General features: G+C 45.7%; 1 protein-coding gene across 1 annotated transcript; it reads right to left on the reverse strand.

Moving 5' to 3' along the window:
- Positions 1 to 4,225: 4,225 nt before the first annotated feature.
- On the reverse strand, positions 4,226 to 22,169 carry LOC111959904 (acetylcholine receptor subunit alpha). The gene is made up of 9 exons (XM_023981747.2): positions 21,951 to 22,169; positions 20,743 to 20,885; positions 12,762 to 12,806; positions 12,323 to 12,432; positions 11,723 to 11,918; positions 11,279 to 11,516; positions 6,646 to 6,869; positions 5,250 to 5,489; positions 4,226 to 4,702 (listed from the first exon to the last, which is right to left on the reverse strand). Exons 1-9 carry the CDS (start codon positions 22,006 to 22,008, stop codon positions 4,571 to 4,573), a joined length of 1,386 nt encoding a protein of 461 aa, XP_023837515.1. The 5' UTR covers positions 22,009 to 22,169; the 3' UTR covers positions 4,226 to 4,570.
- Between the last annotated feature and the right edge of the window lie 2,132 nt (positions 22,170 to 24,301).

A 24,301-nucleotide genomic window follows, 5' to 3' on the forward strand; every position in this document is an offset into this window, starting at 1 on the left:
CGTGACGTGAATGGGCAAAAGCGGTGAGGGAGGACCGCACTTTTCAAATAGAACAGTAATCTGCGCCACTCGGCCATGTTGTCCACAAGACAGCACGGTGGATCGTCCAGAATCATACAACATCTCTTAGCATTTTCAAACTAGTCTTCATTGGGAAGGCAGATAAAGCGTTTTTTTATCAAAAGCAATCACTTTCGCATGTGAAAACACCGAATCCTACTAATTTCCACATGCTTAATTACGTCACTTAACGTTTTTTTTAAGCGACTACGCAGTGGGCTTTGAACGGGGCACCTGGCTCACGCCCGGGAGGCAGCCCGGTTTCAAAACAAACGCAATCAATTTCCTACCTTTGGTCACCCGGGACAGATTAATCGAAACCCCTTATTGTTGGCGAATCTTCTTCTTCGAGGTTTATTAGCAGACTTCAACCTATAAAGTGTATTGCTGCCACCTACTGTACGAGTTAGTGAACGATAGAAAAAATATATTGCAGGAATGTTCATAGACTTAGATAGACATCGCATCRTTGTATCTGTCCTATTAAGACGTCTGTTAGAGCACGAGCAGCGCCACTGAGGACACCTCCATTTTGAACAGAGAAGGATGGTGGGAGGAGCTATAGGAGAACGGGCTCATTTTAGTGGCTGGAATGTATTTTTGTATTTTTTATTTAACCTTTATTTAACTAGGCAAGTCAGTCAAGAACAAATTCTTATTTACAATGACTGCCTACCCCAGCAAAACCCTCCCCTAAGCCGGACTACGCTGGGCCAATTGTGCGCCGACCTATGGGACTCCCGATCACGGCCAGTTGTGATACAGCCTGGGATAAAACCGGGGTCTGTAGGGACGCCTCTAGCACTGCGATGCAGTGCCTTAGACAGCTGCACCACTCGGGAGCCCTTATAAGTAAACCAAGTAAACCAAGACAACAATTAGACATCAATTACTTCTTGCTAGTTAGGAGACACTGTCTCCATTACAACACACTGCATGACAGGGTAGTGAATTGCTCATCATCGCTGCTCTCCCAAGATGGGTGGTAATTTTATGTAGCATCTTTAAAAAAAAGTTTCCTCAATGGAATGGTATCAAACACATCAAATGAATGGAAACCACATGCTTGACTCAGTTCCTTTTATTCCATTCCCGCTATTGCAATGAGCCAATATAGCTCCTCCCACCAGACGCCTCTGATTTTGAAGTAGTCCATTTTCTTCTTCTACTACTTCTTTGAGTTGGCAAACAAACTGGAAGGGTGCACGCTGCCACCTAGACTGCATTGGATGATCCCTCGGGGACCTGGATGGAATTATGTGATCCTTCCTTAACCCATATGAAGTGTCAGTTGACTACTTTAAAGTGGTGAAAGTCCTCTATGGGACTGCMCATGCTAAAACGGCCTTYGGGTACTAGAGTCTTCTATCTATCTCTATAGGAATGTTGCACATGGGCCTCTCACATGGTCAAAATTCAGTCTATTGTAGTGTTCAGGATCTCAACGTTCCACAAAGTTTCACATGCAGTGCTTTTTAGTAAATGTTGCCATTTATGGATTGATTATTATCTCACTGGTTCAAATATTATTTACTTTGATTGCACAATATCCTTACTAGCTAGTAGACTGTCAAACGTTCCCTCATCACTGTCAAACACTCCCTAAAACACTTCAACGAGCAGGCCTTTCTATCGACCTGGCCCGGGTATCCTGGAAGGATATTGAACTCATTCCGTCAGTAGAGGATGCCTGGTTATTCTTTAAAAGTGCTTTCCTCACCATCTTAAATAAGCATGCCCCATTCAGAAATTTAGAACCAGGAACAGATATAGCCCTTGGTTATCTCTAGACCTGACTGCCCTTGACCAGCACAAAAACATCCTGTGGCGTACTGCATTAGCATCGAATAGCCCCCACAATATGCAACTTTTGAGGGAAGTTAGGAACCAATATACACAGGCAGTTAGGAAAGCAAAGGCTAGCTTTTTCAAACAGAAATTTGCATCCCGAAGCATAAACTCCAAAAAGTTCTGGGACACTGTAAAGTCCATGGAGAATAAAAGCACCTCCTCCCAGCTGCCCACTGCTCTGAGGCTAGGAAACACTGTCACCACCGATAAATCCACTATAATTGAGAATTTAAATAAGCATTTTTCTACGGCTGGCCATGCTTTCCACCTGGCTACCCCTACCCCGGTCAACAGCCCTGCACCCCCCACAGCAACTTGCCCAAACCTCCCCCATTTCTACTTCACCCAAATCCAGATAGCTGATGTTCTGAAAGAGTTGCAAAATCTGGACCCCTACAAATCATCTGGGCTAGACAATCTGGACCCTCTCTTTCTAAAATGATCCGCCGCAATTGTTGCAACCCCTATTACTAGCCTGTTCAACCTCTCTTTCGTATCATCTGAGATCCCCAAAGATTGGAACGCAGCCGCGGTCATTCCCCTCTTCAAAGGGGGAGACACTCTAGACCCAAACGGTTACAGACCTATATCTTATCCTACCCTGCCTTTCTAAGGTCTTCGAAAGCCAAGTTAACAAACAGATTACCGACCATTTCGAATCCCACCATACCTTCTCCGCTATGCAATCTGGTTTCCGAGCTGGTCATGGGTGCACCTCAGCCACGCTCAAGGTCCTAAACAATATCATAACCGCCATCGATAAAATACAATACTGTGCAGCCGTATTCATCTACCTGGCCAAGGCTTTTGACTCTTGTCAATCACCACATTCTTATTGGCAGACTCAACAGCCTTGTTTCTCAAATTACTTCCTCGCCTGGTTCACCAACTACTTATCAGACAGAGTTCAGTGTGTCAAATCGGAGGGCCTGGTTGTCCGGACCTCTGGCAGTCTCTACGGGGGTGCCACAGGGTTCAATTCTCGGGCCGACTCTATTCTCTGATATATATCAACAATGTCGCTCTTGCTGCTGGTGATTCCTGATCCACATTTACGCAGATGACACCATTCCGTATACTTCTGGCCCTTCTTTGGACACTGTGTGTTAACTACCTCCAGACGAGCTTCAATGCCATACAACTCTCCTTTCCGTGGCCTCCAACTGCTCTTAAATGCAAGTAAAACTAAATGCATGCTCTTCAATCGATCGGCTGCCCTCACCTGCCCGCCCGTCCAGCATCACTACTCTGACAGTTCTGACTTAGAATATGTGGACAATTACAAATACCTTGGTGTCTGGTTAGACTGTAAACTCTCTTCCAGACTCACATTAAGCATCTCCAATCCAAAATTAAATCTTAGAATCGGCTTCCTATTTCGCAACAAAGCCTCCTTCACTCATGCTGCCAAACATACCCTCGTAAAACTGACTATCCTACCGATCCTTGACATCAGCGATGTCATTTATAAAATAGCCTCCAACACTCTACTCAGCAAATTTGATGCAGTCTATCACAGTGCCATCCGTTTTGTCACCAAAGCCCCATATACTACCCACCACTGCGACCTGTATGCTGGCGTTGGCTGGCCCTCGCTTCATATTCGTCGCAAAACCCATTGGCTCCAGGTCATCTATAAGTCTTTGCTAGGTTAAGCCCTGCCTTATCTCAGCTCACTGGTCACCGTAGCAGCACCCACCCGTAGCACGCGCTCCAGCAGGTATATTTCACTGGTCATCCCCAAAGCCAACTCCTCATTGGCCGCCTTTCCTTCCAGTTCTCTGCTGCCAATGASTGGAACGAATTGCAAAAATCACTGAAGCTGGAGACTCATATCTCCCTCACTAACTTTAAGCATCAACTGTCAGAGCAGCTCACAGATCACTGCACCTGTACATAGCCCATCTGTAAATAGCCCATCCAACTACCTCATCCCSGTATTGTTAGTTATTTGATTTTTTTGCTCCTTTGCACCCCAGTATCTCTACTTGCACATTCATCTATCACTCCAGTGTTTAATTGCTAATTTGTAATTACTTTGCCACTACGGCCTATTTATTGCCTTACCTCCCTAATCTTACTTCATTTGCACACACTGCATATAGATTTTTTTCTATTGTGTTGTTGACTGTACATTTGTTTATTCCATGTGTAACTCTGTGTTGTTGTTTGTGTCGCACTGCTTTGCTTTATCTTGGCCAGGTCGCAGTTGTAAATGAGAACTTGTTCTCAACTGGCCTACCGGGTTAAATAAAAGTGAAATAAAAGAAAAAAAGACACATAGAAAATAGACAACCAGTGTCAAGTAGGCCTATCAATTTTACTTAAATACTGTATTAAAGATTAATGAAAATATATAACAAAACATATTGAGTAAARACAACAAATATTCTGATTACAAAAACTTGATTAGAATGGTCAATGTAGATCAACTGTTCTATAATACACGAGTGAAAATATGGATAAACATGCATGCACCCAGCGATCTGAAGTAATTGCAAACCACCCAATAATAATGAATGTATGAGGGTCAAAAACACAGTCCTCATACAGCAATATGTGACTTTAAGGTCATAGGGCCAAGAGTCACTAGGGCCCAGAGTGTTACCTGGTCAGGTCATAAAAACATCTGGACCTACTCAGGACACCCCGCAGACYTCTAAGGTGTCATGCTCAGCTCAATGAGACGGCCTGCGAACACTCCTAGGGTGCCAATGATACACACCGCCATGAACACACACAGCAGAATGTGATCCAGCACCATGGCCACAAACTTCCACTCTTCAGCAGCCTGGGAAAAGAGGAGAGCAGTTAGAAACACTMAATCTGAGATCTTTAAGGAACAAACTGTGGGAAGGACGGCAATGAATTCCATAGTCTTACACTGTTGGACTCCTCATCAGATTTCATGGTCTCAGCRATGTAYTTMACCCCCTCAATAGCACTGCGTACATCTGGGTTCTTGGTCATRGGGGACTGGTAGGTGACTGCAGTAGGGGTGGGCTTGCCTGAGATGTCTGAGATGTCAAAGTCAGCACCATAGATGTTTTTATCCTGTCTCTCCTTTGCAGGACGCTTCATTGTTGAGAAGAACATGAGGTTGGGAATTGTGTCAATGAAAATCTAGGAAGCAAAAAATATGAAAGGAATGAATTAATCAAATGTTATTAGTCGCATGCGCCGAATACAACAGGTAACCTTACAGTGAAATGCTTACTTACAAGCCCNCTTCCACTCTTCAGCAGCCTGGGAAAAGAGGAGAGCAGTTAGAAACACTAAATCTGAGATCTTTAAGGAACAAACTGTGGGAAGGACGGCAATGAATTCCATAGTCTTACACTGTTGGACTCCTCATCAGATTTCATGGTCTCAGCRATGTAYTTMACCCCCTCAATAGCACTGCGTACATCTGGGTTCTTGGTCATRGGGGACTGGTAGGTGACTGCAGTAGGGGTGGGCTTGCCTGAGATGTCTGAGATGTCAAAGTCAGCACCATAGATGTTTTTATCCTGTCTCTCCTTTGCAGGACGCTTCATTGTTGAGAAGAACATGAGGTTGGGAATTGTGTCAATGAAAATCTAGGAAGCAAAAAATATGAAAGGAATGAATTAATCAAATGTTATTAGTCGCATGCGCCGAATACAACAGGTAWCCTTACAGTGAAATGCTTACTTACAAGCCCCTAACCAACAATGCAGTTTTAAAAACTACAGATAAGAATAATAAATAAAAGTAACWTGTAATTAAAGAGCAGCAGTAAAATAACAATAGCGAGACTATATACAGGGGGGTACCGGTACAGACTCAATGTGCAGGGGCACTGGTTACTTATTAAAGTGACTATGCATAGATGATAACAGACAGTAGCAGCTTTTACAACTTTGTGTAATAACAGACAGTAATAAATAGAYTGGTAAAATGCATACAATGAGATAAAAGGCTAATTGATGAACATATTAATTCAGATACTTTCTAGCTCCTGAATCACAAAAGTAGGCTTAAAAAGCAGTAATATAGTAAAGTGCAATCATCTATTTTCTGTCACTAGATGGCAGTACTGGGCAAGACATTAACAGGGCAAAAAGAATATTGAGATCTCTACTATTAAGTAGACTTTACATCACTCACAGGAGGTTGGTGGCACCTTAATTGGGGAGAATGGGCTCGTGGTAATGACTGAAGTGGAATCAGTGGAATGGTATCAAATACACTAAACACATGGTTTCCAGGTGTTTGATGCCATTCCATGTGCACCGTTCCGGCCATTATTATGAGCTGTTCTCCACTGATACCACACTATCTGTCATGTTATTTCATGAACGATTTGTTAAGACATACATTTCTAAACTGTCACACACTCATAACATTCACAAACCAGAGTGCACAAGTCATCTTATGCCTTGTCATTTACAATCCAAATATTTTTTTATTTAACCTTTATTTAACTAGGCARGTCAGTTAAGAACAAATTMTTATTTACAATGACCCCGGCCAAACCCGGACGACGCTGGGCCAATTGTGCGCCGCCCTATGGAACTCCCAATCACGGCTGGATGTGATACAGCCTGGATTCAAACCAGGGACTGTAGTGACGCCTCTTGCACTGAGATGCAGTGCCTTAGACCGCTGCACCACTTGGGAGCCCTGTAAGTAAAGCACTATGCTATAAAAACGAAATTATTTTTAGATATAAAAAAAAAAAATCATTGGTAGAAATGTGCCAGCTTTGCCCACCTTGCGAACCCAGGGGGACATGGTGTGAGTGCTGGGGGAGCGGTGGTGGGTGTTGATGACGATGACAGTGATGATAATGGAGGCAATGACGAAGACCATGGTGAAGAGCATGTACTTCCCGATGAGCGGCACAGCACTGGAGGTGGAGGGGATGAGCTCAACGATGACCAGCAGGAACACAGTCAGAGACAGCAGGACAGAGATACTCAGAGTCATCTTCTCACCTGAGGACACACATGGTCACAACAACCAGGTCAACAAAAGCAGATGCATACTGAAGAATTCATCTATGGAGAAAGGCGCAGTTGAAGTTTGCAATCATGCAAATGATCTGCCATTATCACATGTCATACATTTCATAATCTGTCCATACGGCACACAGACAGATTTGAGCAGTTCAGTGGAAAAACGAGGCTCATGACAGAGACTGAACATGTGCTCGTAGGGAGGCCACTGAGATTCATAACAATGGATTCAACGTTAAACACTGTGAGAGCAGTTAATAACTGGGCTTAAACAAATACTACAGTTACACCAATGCTCCAGCTCAACTCAGCTGTGACACCCTTAACAAGTGAATTAAACGTGTTACCTCGCAAGGCTGGCAGGCCGCAGACGGCAGTTCCCAGCCGCGTCCTCAGCGGCATGGCGCAGACGCAGGCTGGGCTGGGCGGTTACGGACAATCATTCAATCAATCCTTATCGCCAGTTGCTGGTTGCCCACAATGCGTTCAGAGAGGCCACAAACCAATTTGTTCGCTCGTTCCAAGAAAGGGCTAAGGTAACTGAGCTTAAACGACTACCGCCCCGTAGCACTCACTTGCGTTCATCATGAAGGTGCTTTGAGAGACTAGTCAAAGGACCATGATCACCTCCACCCTATACGTACCCGGCACCCTAGACCCACTCCATTGCTTACGACCCATAGTTCGCACAGAATCGACCGGCAATCGCAACCACCAACTGCTACACTGCTTCTAACCCATCTGACAAGAGGAATACTCCATTATAGAATCTGTTTCATTCGATTACAGCTCAGCCTTTTAACAGCATAGTACCTGCCAAAACCGTTCGATCAACGCTCGAGATCGCGCTGGTCCGACCCCTGTGCAACTTCGCTGACTTCCTGACGGGCCGCCGCCCAGGTGGGTGAGGGTAGGTAAGCAAACTCCACCTTGCCGCTGATGCCTCAACATCTGGGCCCCAGCAAGGTGCGTTCTGAAGCCTCTCCTGTACTCCCGTCACCCCATCACTCGTGGCCATTCACGCCTCCAACTCAACACCAGTTTGCGCGATGACACTTACATGTGGTAGGCTTGTGATTCAACAACGACGAGACGGCCACTACAGGGAGGAGGTGAGGGCCTCGAGTGTGGTGGCAGGAAAATAACTCACCCTCAACGTCAAGCAAAAACAAAGGAGAGATTGTGATTCAGGAAACGCGGGGAGCACCCCCGTTATCCATGCACGGGATCAGTAGTGGAGACAGGTGGAAAGTTTTAAGTTCCTCGGTGTACCTCAGCGGACACAACTGAATTTGGTCACCACACAGACGCGGTTGTGAAGAAGCGCAGCAGCGGCTCTTCAACCCGGAAGCTGAAGAACTCGGCTTGTACACCAAAAAGCCTCACAGACTTCCAGATGCACAAATCGAGAGGCATCCTGTCGGGCTGTATCACCGCCTGGTACGGCAAACTGGCTCCGCCGCACGAACGTAAGGCTCTCCAGAGGGTTACTGAGGTCGCAGAAACGCACCACCGGGGCAATCTCCCTGCCCCTCAGGGACCACCTACCCACCCGTGTCACAGGAAGGCCCATAAAGAACCTCTAAAGGACCAAAACCACCCAAGCCACCTGCCTGTTTCACCCAGCCCGTATCATCCAGAAGGCGAGGTCCAGTACCGGTGCATTCAAGCAGGGACCGAGAGACCTGGAAAAAACCAGCTTTATCTCAAGGCCATGCAGAACTGTTAAACGCCACCTACTACATTTAGCGGCCGACTGCCAACATAACTGACTCAAACTCCGCGACTTAAAATGGAATATGATGGAAATTATTGTAAAATGTACCAACTAGCCACTTTAAACAATGCCACTTAATATAACATGTTTACAATACCCTACATCCCATCTCATATGTATATACTGTCTCCTATGATTCTACTGGCATCTTGGCCAATTCTTTTATGTAATACATGTACCACTAGCCACTTTAACTATGGCCACATTTATGTTTACATATCCCTCAGTACTCATGCTCATTGTAATATATCCGGTACTTTACCATCTACTTGCATCTTGCCATGCCTTCTGTACAGCCACCATTCATATATCTTATGTTACATATTTTTATCCGCTTTACCACTTGTGTGTGTGTATAAAGGGTAGTAGTTGTGGACATTTGTTAGGTTAGATTACTTGTTTTGGTTATTACTGCATGTCGAACTAGAAGCACAAGCATTTCGCTACAGTCTGCAGCATTAACATCTGCTACACCCATGTGTATTGCTAATAGAAATTTGATTTGATTGATTTGATTTGAAAGCACAATCAATCATATCTCGTCAAAGGTGAGCTGGTTTTGAATGGTAATTTGGTCTAAGACTTGCCTTCACCTAAATCCCCATCTGGTTGGTCCCCATCCTCTGTAATTAATTACGACAGAGGTTTGGAAGTGATCATTGTGATAATTGATCAAGAGAGAAAGAGACTGATAGGCGAGAGAGGAGAGAGACAACACAGTGCATAATTCACAGTGATGAATCACCCGGACTCACAAGAGACACAGGAGGGTCATAAGTGTTAGAGGGTAGCAGTGACATTGTTTCTCTGGCAGTCAGTGCCATCCACCCTTTAGGGCACCAACTCATTCTGACCACAGGGAGGAGTAGCCTCTGTCCATTGAGTCTGCCGACCTCCCTTTCAGAGGGCTGCAAGATCATGATGCCTGTCACCTTACCCCTATACATATCTACTCCATCGCTCCAGTATCCTGTCACCTTACCCCTATACATATCTACCTCCATCACTCCAGTATCCTGTCACCTTACCCCTATACATATCTACCTCCATCACTCCAGTATCCCTGTCACCTTACCCCTATACATATCTACCTCCATCACTCCAGTATCCCTGTCACCTTACCCCTATACATATCTACTCCATCACTCCAGTATCCCTGTCACCTTACCCCTATACATATCTACCTCCATCACTCAGTATCCTGTCCCTTACCCCTATACATATCTACCTCCATCACTCCAGTATCCCTGTCACCTTACCCCTATACATATCTACCTCCTCACTCCAGTATCCTTCACCTTACCCCTATACATATCTACCTCCATCACTCCAGTATCCCTGTCACCTTACCCCTATACATATCTACCTCCATCGCTCCAGTATCCCTGCACATTGTAAATTGGTATTGAACTGACCCTGTAGTAGATTATTACTTCTCTTGGTATTCTTATTATGTGTTTTTGTTCTACGTTATGTTATTTTTAGTGCTACATTGATATTGACTACTGCATTGTTGTGTTTAGAGCTGTCAAGAAAGGCATTTCACTGTACTTTTGACATTAAAACTTGAAACTTGGGCAGGAATTCTGCTTATAAAAAAAACTTAAAGCTGAGTCTCTGTGAATTGGTGCTTGAACAATATTGCCCTACCAAAGCAAAAAGCAAGATAGCGCAAAGGGATTTGTGATTTATTTTGTCCCATTTAGCCTTCCATACACATAGGCCTATACACAAACAACCTCACGTAAGCAAACATACACACAGGCACACAGACAATAGAATTTCAAGTATGTGTTATTTTCAGTTGAGCACATTCACACCCAGACCTCATTCACACAGATTCTAGAATGTGAACTATGTGTTGTTTGTCAACTTTGTGTTGCTGTTCAGTCAAATCGGTGAATCTAAAAGACTTCCATTTGGCATCACAGCTCCTCCATAGCATCATACTGTAGCAGCAGCCATATCAGAGCTAGGCAGCCAGTGATGCATTATACATTAAAGGAAAGGTCTGTTYGCAGACATGGCAGCACACAGGGTCTCTGGGTAATGAGGTAGGCCTCCACACTGGCAACAGGACCAAACGCTAGCTGAGACACAGCACTGGTACAGCTAATGTAGCTMCTAGTAACTTCTGMGGCCCAGAGACARATACAGGTGTAGGATCTTAATTTGACCAGTATTGTCGTAGAAAAATAATCCTGCAGCAACAGGATTTGAATGTTTAGTTCATAATATTGCTTGATTGGTGGTTAGGCTATTAGCTGGACRAAAKAAGGCTACATGATAAGTRCAGTACTGYTAATATAACAGCGTGTTAGTMCAGGTTTTCAGTGAATTTATGTAAACCACGAGGCTCATCTGCATTTCCTGCGGTGCAGGAAAATTCTCAGTCACAAAAGAGTGGTCAAATTAAGATCCTACATCTGTAGAAGGACAAGCGTGTTGTTGTAGGTACCAGCCAATGCAGGTACRGTTCTACACAACCACTACATAAGCTGTCAACGTTGCAGCTATGATGCGGAAATTGGGAGACAAAATATATTTCCATKAATCTTYAGCCAATAGAAGGGATTTAGAACTGAAATGATTGAAGTGATGCTATACTAACCAGAGTCAGTGGGCAGATAGAAGACGAGGCCAGTGAGGAATGAGAAGAGCATGCAGGGGATGATGACGTTGACGATGAAGTAGAGGGGCAGCCGCAGCATCAGGAAGTGGTAGGTGATGTCCAGGTAGGGTGTGTCTGGGCAGCAGGCATAGTACACCCAGTGTTTCCAGCTGCGGTARTCCTTCATCACCCACTCTCCACTCTCCATGAAGTTACTCAGGTCAGGACGGTCGCTGTCCTGGTGGAGACGGGTAATAAAGATGTCATGAAGACGCAACAGACCAGGAAGGGATCAACCTAATTGGTATTTTTTAGGACTGGTGGTATTTTGTAATGCTTTTAGAATCATGTGTTAAATCAGTAATGTACTGAATGTGTATGGGTAACACAGGAGTTACACAGGGGATCAATCAAGAAAAATGTCAAAATGTTGATGATTATTACGGGATTGACGACAACCARGTTGCCATCATAGGTCCAGGTACCAAGCTTCATGCTGCAGTTCTGCAGGTCGAAGGGGAAGTGCAGCACGATGATCTCACAGTAGCTCCTGAAGATGGCAGGGGGGTTCCACGTGATCATGCCAGTGTGCTCCAGCAGCACTTTGGTCTCGTGAACGATGGCAAAGTCACCGTCAGCACTGTGGGCACACACAAACACAGGCATCAACACAGGAAATAATGTTAACGCAGAGGGGCATCACTGCCTGGGGCTTGGCATGGCCCTGCCATCGCAGGCCAACCAACCAGAGCTGAGAATGGTACAGGCTGCTGTGGCATAGGAGCTGGTTGTCAGGGAGAAACAGCAGTGTGTCAGACGCAGCATATGGTGTGGGTGGAACCTGTKATATAGAAGCCAGATTTAGCCTGATGCAATCTGAGCTCTCACCCACTCTGCACAGAGGGAAAAGAGAGGGAAAAGTCATGTGGTTTGAAAACATAATCACACACAGTCGGTCTGTCTGGTGGCCTTTTATCAAGGAAAGTATCAGTGAGAGAATGGTAAAAAGAAAGACATTTGATGCAAATATGGCCTGATTCTTACTTGTTATAGAGCACGAGGTCAGGACGCCAAATGTCAGTGGAGGGCACTCTTATCTTTTTGATTCCACCATAATCCTCAGGATTCCATTGCAAGTTCACATCCTTCCATTGCTGGAAAATGACAGTACAAAGTACAAAGAGCATGAATGGAAAATATCAGGTAGATTATTTGAAGTTCCTGACTTGAAGTCTGATTCGGAGAGGGATCATTTCAATACGGATTATTTCAGAGAATGTTTTATTACAGTTTAGTGAAAATGAACCCAATTCAACGGTTTATAAGGATTTTACACTATCTTCAGAATTATGGTGAAATTTATGATAATTACCATACTTAGATTTTCCTTGTAATTACTCTTACAAAATAGCCAGAAAGAACATATTTTGATCCATATTTACTGTATATTGCAATGTAGATACAGGAAACGGCAGTAACAAACCTGTTTCAGTCGAACATTGCTGTTGACAATCTGGTTGACCTCATCCTGTAGAGAAAGGGAATTGATTTTAGTTTCTACTGTTACGAAACCAATAATTAGGCTACGGATATTGTGGCACACGCTAAGTCTAGGGGTCTTAGGCCTAGTTAACTAGTCTGTAACCTGATTTAAGATGTGCATCTAAGTGAGAAATCAGCATATGCAATGTATGTACACAGGAGACCTCTCCTTCTTGACATCTTGGTCAGCCAATCCAAGCAGATTACCATTTGTTCAGATGGTGACCAAATAAAGTGTATCCTGGTAGACTGTGCCTAACTGTGAGTTAGCACTAAACTACCTACTGCATAACACCTCCCCCATCAAGAAAAGTAAAGAAAAAACCACAGTCACCAGTATCTATTTTCCTGGATTTTCCTAAACTTGTATACTTTCCATAAAACTTATTTAACCGAAGAGACCAAACTATATACACTATAAACACCAGAGCTGCAAAACTATGAAACTTGGCTCCAGAAAACCTCACCTCTGAGATAACGTCATTCTAGAAAACCCAGACAAACCAAAACCATCAAATTCACTGGTCTGCACTCAGCTAATTTCTTCCTGMCAAAAGTCTGACTTGACCAAACCAAGGGACAACCTGTAACCCCTATAGTTCTAAACGGAGAGACCAATTCCATTCCCTAGGCCCATGRTCACAAGCACCAAGCTCCATCTGATATGAGACTTAGAGCACCCACCACCAGGGACAAGTGAACGTTGACCACAACTTCAGCACACTCACTAGGTACACCATTCACGTTCCCCAACGCCTCTTTGCTCCTRTGCTGGAGGGGAACTGAAGGGGAACCGTTAGCCTCCTCACTTTCCTCCAACTTAACCCGGAGACACTAGGCCTACATGCTGTRGGAACTTTCAACCGCTCTTTAACAGGAAGTGACAAAACCCACTTCTTCAAGCTCCTGATTCTCATTACAAGACACAGCCGTATCACCCTGCAAAACTCAGACCGGATCCTCACTAAATTCACAACGTGAACGGGAAGAATCTCCTGTCTCCCACAGGTTAGTAAAACAAAGTGTCAGTAACATCGACCCCTGACAAACAACCTCATGGTCATCCGGCAGAGGGACCACAACCTGTTATCCAAGACCAGACTCAGATGAGGAGACTGTGATGAAGTAACCAAGGTATTTATTGAAACACAGGGGGAAGATAGAGTGCAGGTCAGGGGAAGCTCGGTCGGGTTGCTGGAAACCAGGTGTGGAGGCTGAGGCGAGACGGGTTGAGACAGGGTAAGCAGGTTCGAAGGGGAATCCAAGGGAGTAGTAGAGTGGGGAATCCAGGACAGAGTAGCAGGACTTTTTATTTATTTAAAATTTTACCTTTATTTAACTAGGCAAGTCAGTTAAGAACAAATTCTTATTTTCAATGACGGCCTAGGAAAATAAGAATTTGTTCTTAACTGACTTGCCTAGTTAAATAAAGGTAAAATTTAAAATAAAATACAAATCCTGCTACTCTGTCCTAGATTCCCCACTCTACTACTCCCTTGGATTCCCCTGCGAACCTGCTTACCCTGTAAGAGCCATTCTTATTTTCAATGACGTCCTAGGAAAATAAGAATTTGTTCTTAACTGACTTGCCTAGTTAAATAAAGGTAAAATTTAAAATGTAAAAAAAATCCTGCTACTCTGTCCTGGATTCCACACTCTACTACTYCCTTGGATTCCCCTTCGGACCTGCTTACCCTGTCTCAACTGCCTGTTCAGGGGTAGAACGACAGATTTGTACCTAGTCAGCTGGGGGATTTGAACTTGCACCCTTTCGGTTACTAGTCCAACGCTCTAACCACTAGGCTACCCTGCCGCCCACTAGGCTACCCTGCCGCCCCGAGTAGCAGGATGACGAGACGTGGGACTGGAGACAGGGACCAGAGCCAGAGCGGGCAGAACTGTAGCGGAGARGAAAACAGGCACAACAGGATCTGACTAGTAACAAACGGCTCGAAACGTAGACTGACTGAGCAGAGATTACGATCTGGCAGCGTGAAAGTGGCAGGGCTGAGTATTTATAGAGGTCTTGATTATGGAACAGGTTGCAGCTGGTGGGGATCTGCTCTTACTCCACAACACCTGTCTCACCCACACACACACACACACACACACACACACACACACGAGAAGAGGAGAGGGAGACGGGAGAGAGAGGAGAGGGAGAGGGAGAGGGAGAGAGGAGAGGGAAGAAAGTACTGGAAGTGGCGGCAGTCAAGGAGACTCAGGATGAGCAGTAGAGGCGTTGCAGGATCAGATGTGACAGTACCCCCCCCCCCCCCTCTACTGCACCCGACCAGGCTTATCTGGGAGTGAGGTATAAATCCCTTAAGAGGGAGTGGTCCAGTATGTTATAGTGGTATAGGCAGGATGGTCATCGATGAGCGACGGGGTGGAGGAGCCGCTGCAGGAGGAGGCAGGGGCAGGCAGGGTGAATCAGGGATACATGAAGGTAGGATGGATCCTGAGAGAGGCTGGAGTTTCAGGCGTACCGCAGAGGGTTAATGCACAGTCAATTTCAAAGGGACCAATGAATGGGGGGAAAGTTTCTTCGATGCACCTTCAATAGCAGGTCCTTCGATGAGAGCCATACCTTTTGACCCGGGGTGTAGACTGAGCTGAGGCCTGGCGACGGTTGGCTTGGGACTGGGTCCTATCGGAGCACAAAGAAGGGCAGCCCGGGCCTTCCTCCAGGCATGGTGACAACGGCGTAGATGGTCCTGGACAGAGGGAACCGCAACTCTTGGCGGGAACAAGGGGGTTGGTAACCCAGAGCATACTCGAAGGGTGACATACCTGACGAGGCGTTGGTGAGGGGTTGTGGCATATTCAACCAGGGTAGCTGAGCACTCCAGGAGGAAGGGTTAGCAGAAGTCAAGCAGCGTTGGGCAGTCTCCATCTATTGGTTGCCCCTGTTCGGTCTGGCTGTTGGTCTGGGGGTGATATCCAGAAGACTGACATTGATACCAAGAGCTGAACAGAAGGATCTCCATACCTGGGAGGTAAACTGGGGTCCTCTGTTGGAAACGATGTCAGTGGRGATGCCATGCAGACAAAACACATGGGATACTAACAGGTCCGCAGTGTCCGTGGAGGACGGGAGCTTGGAGAGGGGAATGAAGTGAGCCATCTTGGAAAACCTGTCAATAATGGTGAGGATGACGGAGTTACCGTTAGATGGGGGAAGGCCAGTGACGAAGTCCAGAGCTAAGTGTGACCAGGGGCGACTGGGTATGGCAAGAGGGTGGAGCAGACCGAACAGGCTGAGACAAACTCCAGGACATCTCTCTCCATGGTGGGCCACCAAAAGCGCTGACGCAGGAAGGCAAGGGTCCGGTTCATACCAGGGTGACAGGTGAGGTGGGTAGAATGGCCCCACTGAAGAAYAGAGCGGACACAATCTGGAACAAACAGAGCATTACTAGGACCGTTACCCGGGTCAGGCTGGTTCTGCTGAGCCTGGCTGATACTGGACTCGATCTCCCAGGTGACGGCGGCAACGATGCAGGTGGATGGCACAATGGCTTCTGGCTCGGTACCCGTGTTGTCGGTGGTGAACTGGCGAGAGAGGGCATCAAGCTTGGTGTTCTTCGAACCAGGGCGATAAGCGAGTGTGAAATTGAATCTACCGAAGAACAAGGCCCACCTGGCTTGCCGGGAGTTCAGACGTTTGGCGGTCTGGATGTAGGACAGGTTTTTATGGTCAGTCCACACKATGAAGGGGGTTACAGAGCCCTCCAGCCAGTGACGCCATTCCTCCAGAGCCAGCTTAACTGCCAGGAGTTCCCGGTTTCTGAAGTCAAAATTCCTCTCTGCAGGTGAGAGCTTACAGGAAAAGAATGCACATGGGTGGACCTTCTGATCAGAGGGGGAACGTTGAGACAGAACAGCACCTACCCCGGTGTCAGAGGCGTCCACCTCCACGATGAACTGGAGTTCTGGKTCGGGCTGAGTAAGGACCGGAGTGGAGGTGAAGCGACGCTTGAGTTCCAGGAATGCTGCCTCTGCCTCAGGAGTCCAGTGGAACAGAGGGGATGTGGAGACGAGAGTGGTGAGAGGTGCTGCCAGATGGCTGTAGTTGCGGATGAAACGTCTGTAAAAAAAAATCTGTACCTGCTTCAGTTGGAGGGCGTAGGTCACTCTGTGACTGCCATGACCTTGGCAGGGGTCCATACGTAACTGTCCCTGTGCAATAATATAACCCATGAAACACACTGTGGTAGCATGGAACTCACATTTTTCAGCTTTAACAAAAAGCTTATTCTCCAACAGCCGTTGAAGAACGTGTTGCTGGTGAGCCTCAGGGTCCTTGGGGGGGAAAATCAGTTTGTCATCTACTATAAATAGACAAAAACTAAGCATCCAATCACATCCCTCAGCACGTCATTGACTAGGTTCTGGAAAACAGCAGGGGYGTTAGTAAGACCAAAAGGCATGGCCAAATACTCAGTGACCAAGTGGTGTGTTGAACGCAGTCTTCCACTCCTCCCCCTCTCTTATGCGGACAAGGTGGTAGGCATTTCGGAGGTCAAGTTTGGTAAACACCGTGGCACCATGGAGGGGGGCAAAAAGCAGAGCTGATGAGTGGCAAGGGGTACTTGTTCTTTACTGTGATATTATTCAGCCCACGGAAGTCTATGCACGGCCTCAGTGACCCATCCTTCTTCACAAAGAAAAACCCAGCACCCACCTGGGAGGAAAATGGCTTGATAAGTCCTGCAGCCAGAGAATCCTGTATGTACCTCTCCATAGATTATTGCTCGGGATGAGAGAGGTTAAACAACCGGCTACTGGGGARAGGAGCTCCAGGCTGTAGGTCAATGGTGCAGTCGTACGGCCGATGAGKCGGCAGCGACAGGGCGTGGTGCTTGCTGAACACAGGAGCTAGATCGTGATACTCGAGAGGAACTGATGACAGGTCCGGAGGTTCTGGAATGAACTTGGGCACAGACAAGGCAGGTGGAAGTGTAGAATGTAAACAATTCGAGTGACAAAATTAACTCCAAGGGTTTACCTTTCCGGCGGTCCAGTTAATMTGTGGGTTGTGTAGCTTTAACCATGGATGGCCAAGAACCAGAGGAGAGTAAGGACAGTCGATTGTGTGGAAACTGATATTTTCCTGGTGATTTCCAGAGGGACGCAGGATGACAGGGGCGGTTCTCTCACAGACACGGATGAGGAGCTGTCCATTGAGAGCGTTGGCATCAAGGGGGGAATCGAATGGGACAGTGTCCAGGCCCAACTGGGTAACGACACTTCTGTTCAGGAAGTTCTCGTTGGTGCCCGAATCAAAGCCTGGCTCTGCCACACAAGGTCACCTTCAAGCAGAGGTCTGGAGGAAGATGGGCAGGCGATTTGGYTCAACAGTATATCCGCCACTACTGCCGAGCTCCCTCCTTTGCTGGACACAGGGAACAAGTGGAGACAAAGTGACTAACCTGGCCACAGTATAGGCAGCTCCTAGCACCGATTCGTCGTTGCCTCTCCTCTGGAGAGAGACTGGCCCGGCCGAGCTGCATGGGTTCAGAATCTGGAAGAGCCTGGAGATGGGATGCAGTCGAAGAAGGAGGACAAGGCACTGAAGCAGATGTTATGGGACATGCAACMCTACCTACCCTCTYCCTCCGATGCTCACGGAGACGGCTGTCGATGCGGATAGCGAGAGAGATGAGTTCATCAAGTCCATCAGGCTCATCCTTGGACACCAACTCGTCATTGAGGGTCTCAGTGATCGCGTTCCGGAATGCTCCCTGAAGTGCCTCCTCATTCCAGCCACTCTCAGCGGCGAGGGTGCGGAACTCACATGACATCTCAGCAACACTATGGGGGCCTTGACGGAGGGACAGGAGTCGTTTAGCAGCATCCTTACCGCAGACCGGGTGGTCGAARACTTTCTTCATCTCCTCCGTGAATCTGGAGCAGGAGAATCAGATGGGATATCAAATCAAATCAAATGTATTTATATAGCCCTTCTTACATCAGCTGATATCTCAAAGGGCTGTACAGAAACCCAGCCTAAAACTCCAAACAGCAAGCAATGCAGGTGTAGAARCACAGTGTGGGATATGTCTCTCCCACACTGCCATGGCCCAGGAAGCGCTGCTCCACGGAGGCAGCCAATCAGAAAGGAAATCTTGGCCCATTTGCTAGCATAAGAGTAGGGCTGTTGCTCAAATAATAGTGAACATTGTACCAARAGGGCTCTGCAAKCTCTGAGGTTGCCATAGTAACGCTCAGGAGTCGGAAAGAGGGTCAGCCCTGTAGGTCAGACAGGCTCTGTGAAAACTCATTGACGTGCTCCAGAAGGGTCTTCAGGGCTCGGTCATGTTGCTCAAGCAGGGCGCCTTGGCCAACGAGGGTTTGGTGGAGAGTAGCAGAGTCTGCTGGGTTTATCTCTTTGGCCAGCTCGTACTGTTACGCAGAGTGRAACCCAAGAGCAGACTCAGACGAGGAGACTGGGATGAAGTAACCAAGGTGTTTATTGACACACTTGGGGAAGATGAAGTGCAGGTCAGGGGAAGTTCGGGTGGGTTTCTGGAAACCAGGTGCGGAGGCTGAGGCTGGAACGAGAGGGATGGAGACAGGGTAAGCAGGTCCGGAGCGGAATCCAAGGGAGTAGTAGAGTGGGGAATTCAGGACAGAGTAGCAGAATGACGAGACGTGGGACTGGAGACAGGGACCAGAGTCAGAGCGGGCAAAACTGTAGCGGAGAGGAAGACAGCATCAGACAAGGAAAAGAGGATAACAGGATATGACTAGTAACAAAYGGCTCGAAACGWAGACTGACTGAGCAGAGATTACGATCTGGCAGCGTGGAAGTGKCAGGGCTGAGTATTTTTAGAGGTCTTGATTATGGAACAGGTTGCAGCTGGTGGGGATCTGCTCTGACTCCAGCACACCTGTCTCCGCCCACACAATCACACACACACACACACAGAGAGAGAGGGAGAGGGAGGGAGTACTGGGGGAGTGGCGGCAGGTCAAGGAGACACAGGATGAGCAGTAGAGGGCATTACAGGAGCAGATGTGACACAACCTCCTCCACTGTGGGAAAGAATGYGTCAGCTAAAGGAAACAATGAGTCACTGRCAACCTCTGAATCTAACAGATCACTTGGGGAACCAAATCATTACTCAGTCCACAAGGAGAACCTAGTTGTTCATTGTCCATCAACTCAACATAGAACATTGTCCTAAATTGACACCTGAATTAACTTCATCCTCAAATTGAAGACGGCACACTATATAACATATCTCTACCCAGAAGGTCTCAGCTAGAGACACAATAATCAACTTCCTCACTAGGAAGAAGTATTTCCTGGGAGCCACAGTCTATTTYGGCAAATAATGTTTCCTCTACGTCCCCACACACATCATCCTCCCTCTCTGGTTTGCCATCAGCACCCTTCTGAACCCGATTAGCTTCACAAACTGGGGATACCTCAAAACCCTCCTTGAAAGACTTCACCCCCTGAGACAACTGCCTTTTGACTGACTGGCAAGACAAACTTCCTCCCCTGTATGCAACCCTCCAGTCAACTGCCATTTCCTGTTCTAGCCTCACTATTTCCAACAAATATTCTTYCTCCTGACTGCTATCAYACTAGAAYTTGTGGCAAGAACTCACTCCACTGTTCCCATAACAGAACTGCAACATCTAACTTGTTCAACTCCTCAGCTATTTCAACCTCCAGCATTTTTGCCACCTGACGTAACTGATCCCTTGTTAGCTAGAGAAAACTCCAACTATACTCTTCCTCGGCACAAAACAATGCTGGCTCAAATGCCCCCATAGTCAAAATAAGTAAGCCAAACAGAACCAACTCTTCGACTGACAGAAGTTACAGTTAGCTACATAGTGTTGGCAGTGATGTGAATTGCATGATAAATATTGRTTGATATGGGATGGTGTGACGTTTTTCTTACCACACTGATGAGTTGAATGAGCTGCAGACCAACTGTAACCACCACTGGGTCCTTGAAGTGAGCGACAGGACGCACCACCTTGTTGTAGCCAGTGAACAGGGTTTTCACCAGACGGGTTTCATCATCAGAGCTCCAGGCAGAGCCTACAAGAAACACAGAGACAGCTTGATGTGTGGCTCACATGGCAGAGATTGAGAGATTGTGGGTTTACAGCACCAGCAGACTGATAAGTAGTGGTTAAAGTATGTGCAACTACAGTAGTATTAAATGTACTAAGTGGCTTCCCATCTTCCTCCCCTCCCTCCCGTCCCTTCTTCAGGTTCCTTCTTCCTTCCTTCCTGCTCCTTCCTTCCTTCCTTCTTCCTTCTTCCCTTCCTTCCTTCCTTCCTTCCTTCCCTTCCTTCCTTCCTTCCTTCCTTCCTTCCTTCCTTCCTTCCTTCCTTCCTTCCTTCCTTCCTTCCTTCCTTCCTTCCTTCCTTCCTTCCTTCCTTGCTCTCCTCCTTCCTTCCTTCCTTCCTTCCTTCCTTCCTTCCTCTTCTTCTAACTACTTATTTCAATACACTGTTATACCAGTGGTATACTATCATCGTGGGATGCTGGAGGTGATAGAGATGAGAGCTCAGTCAATAGAGATAGTGTTTCAGACTCGACATCTGCTATTTCCGTTACATATTTGACCCATGCCAGAGCGGTATCCCATTTCATTTTCCGCTTGACCTTGAAACCAAGCCTAGTGTGTGCAAAAACATACTATGAAAGCATGAATGACGTTTTGAGACATTGAAAACAGTAAAATTGTCTGGAAATATAATATGCTATGTGAAACAATTGACTCATTAAGTCAAGCACAAATAGATGGAGGTTAAAAAACTAAGTGCACACACCCCTGTCAATCAAGAGAGTCTAATGCTGGATGCTTTAAAAAAAATGCCAACATTTCCAACAGGCACTAGCTTAGCTATAATATACCTCATATAAGATTTGAAGTCTTATAGTTAACAAATGGATAAAGCATTACCAAGAATCAATGTGAAATTATCAAATTATGTTGATATCTCATGATTAATGGGCTAGATTTGTAAAATATGCAAATATTGGTTTAGGATAGACTATCACCTAAAATATCCTGGAAAAGGTAAGTTATAACCGACAGAAGAACAGAAATGGCAAACTAATTTTATCAGTCACATGTTTAGAATATGGCTTACCTGCTAGAATGATAAGGAGATGAGAAACCAAAAGTAGACGATTCATTCTTGTGTTCATTTCCCATAAACTCTGGGAATGGGGTATCCAATGGGGTAKCCAATGTCCTGAGTCTTCGAATAGAGGGTAAGCGGCTAGTTAGGTAACAACATTATTTCTGTCTACTTTAAAATTAGGTCAAAATAATTGCGACCCTGACTTGCTGCTCCAAGTACTGTAATGGGGAACAGTATTGTTGTTCCCTGACACCATATGTTATGAGCCACCACCAATAGCTGTCATTTGAGAGGGTCACATTCTTTGTCATCCCTCACATGTTACAAGCGCTACATGCCTGCCTAATCTAGCACTAGAATATCTCACAGTGCAATATACTTCCCAAATTGAAAAACAGTAACAGCCTATGGCTGYTTTCCAAAACGAACACATTTGTTGTGATATATTTACAATTAGGCTACTCATGAACAGAGAATGGGAAATGTTATACTGTGTTACATTAAGATGTCATTTCCATAATCATTATTTGGGAATCGTATATTAGTAGTTGATTACATGTCAAATACAGTAATCAAACTGCCACCAATGTTGTCCTCTTGGATGATCTTACCCCTAATGGAGATGGTATGTCTCCCTCTTAGGATAATGTTGGACTGCAACATATCCACAACATCTACCCCATCTAGCCACTGCAATGAGTTTCCAGATGGCCAGGCATGAAACCCAAACACCCCATCCYTGTACACCTGCCCCTCCCCACCAAGGCATTGATGGCACCAGGCAACTCAATTTCCCTACAGCCTCAACCCGTYCAATCAGCCAGTCACTCAACCAGCCGCCTCATTCATCTTATTTAGGGGGAAATTGCAATTTTGGCAATGTCTGAATTAAGAGAGATCTGTCTCTTAACCCCCTCCACTTCTCTCCCCATACCAATCATAGACCACCTGAATCCTACAGTGCCTAAGTGCCTCCTGCCTGGACCCAACCCATGTGACCCTGGAGAAACCCATTGAATCTGCTCATTCAAGCTCATCAAGGTCAGGCAGTGGGAACGTGTCGTCCTGCCGTTGCAGTTGAGACACAGTTCTTTCTTTCAGCAGGAGTCAGCCATTCTATAGCCCTGCGGGAATCTCTCTCARTCAGACCTCCTATTTCACTCTCTATTCTACATGTGATTAAAATGTTCTCTTAACCTGAATCTGAATAATAGTAATGTGGTGTCTGTGGAACATCTGCTGGGGATGGCAGAGCATTGAGCATCTCCCGCTGCATGTTTCTGCCCCCTGCCAGATTATGTAGATGACACTTTCCATGGCAGAGATGATTATGTGTGTTACTGGGATATTTGTACATAATATTTCGCCCCAAAAAATAGCATTATGTGTATTGTTTATGTTCTGAAGATAAAATTATATTTATAATCACTGTATTCTATTACTTTACATGAATTTCAATTAAAGCTCTTCTAAGAGCTCTTTGATGTTGTAAAGGTATTTTACAGTAGATCAATTGTCTCATATACATTTTGTTTTCTGGGTATGATGGGTGGGGGAAGGGATGGAATGGCTGTTTAGTATGGGATATTGGTGTTTGGTGATGCAATTCTATTCAGTGTAGGCCTATGCAGCTTAAACATTGTCCCCCAATTCCTACAATATGGTGTATAGCAGAAATATAGCACATTTCCACATTCAGAAATCAACATGCTACTACTTTAGCTGAAGAAGCAGTAATATCCACAGGACAGGCTCTGCATCTACATACAACATGTTCACGTCACATGTCTGARCTGAATGTTTCAGTATGTCTTTTGAAATTGGAAATGTAGGTCAGCCTCTGCAGGAGGAAATGTCACACAGCTTTATCCAATCAACAAAGAAAGGTCAGTTATCTCATGGATGAGAAGCACAAAAAAACGTAGATTAATTAATGTGAGTATGAATCAGCCATCCCATGGTAATTGTAGCAAATATTATTTSATGTGCATGAAGAGAGGTCTGTCATGACATTATCACAGCAGCAGTCTGAACGTTTAGATGAGTTTCTTGGTCTCTTGGCTGCAGCTAATGTAGATGGATTTATAATAAACAGCTGAAAAAKCTGTATGAATTCGAGTAAATTACACTTTTATTGACCAATCAACCGAAACTAGATATGWATTCATTCACCATTAATTCAACCTAATGTAAACGATAAAGCCCAGTGATAAAGATGTCAAGAATTCCTGAACAGGTATAAACCATACTAGAGCATGAAGCCACAAAAGGCTGACTACAAAATGGGAAAGCATGAGGTGTTAAACACAGAAAAGCTTGGGGCAGCCAGGTCAGATTTTATGGCTTTTAATAATCCA

Source organism: Salvelinus sp. IW2-2015, linkage group LG36 (assembly GCF_002910315.2).
Source record: "Salvelinus sp. IW2-2015 linkage group LG36, ASM291031v2, whole genome shotgun sequence".
Lineage (NCBI taxonomy): Eukaryota > Metazoa > Chordata > Actinopteri > Salmoniformes > Salmonidae > Salvelinus > Salvelinus sp. IW2-2015.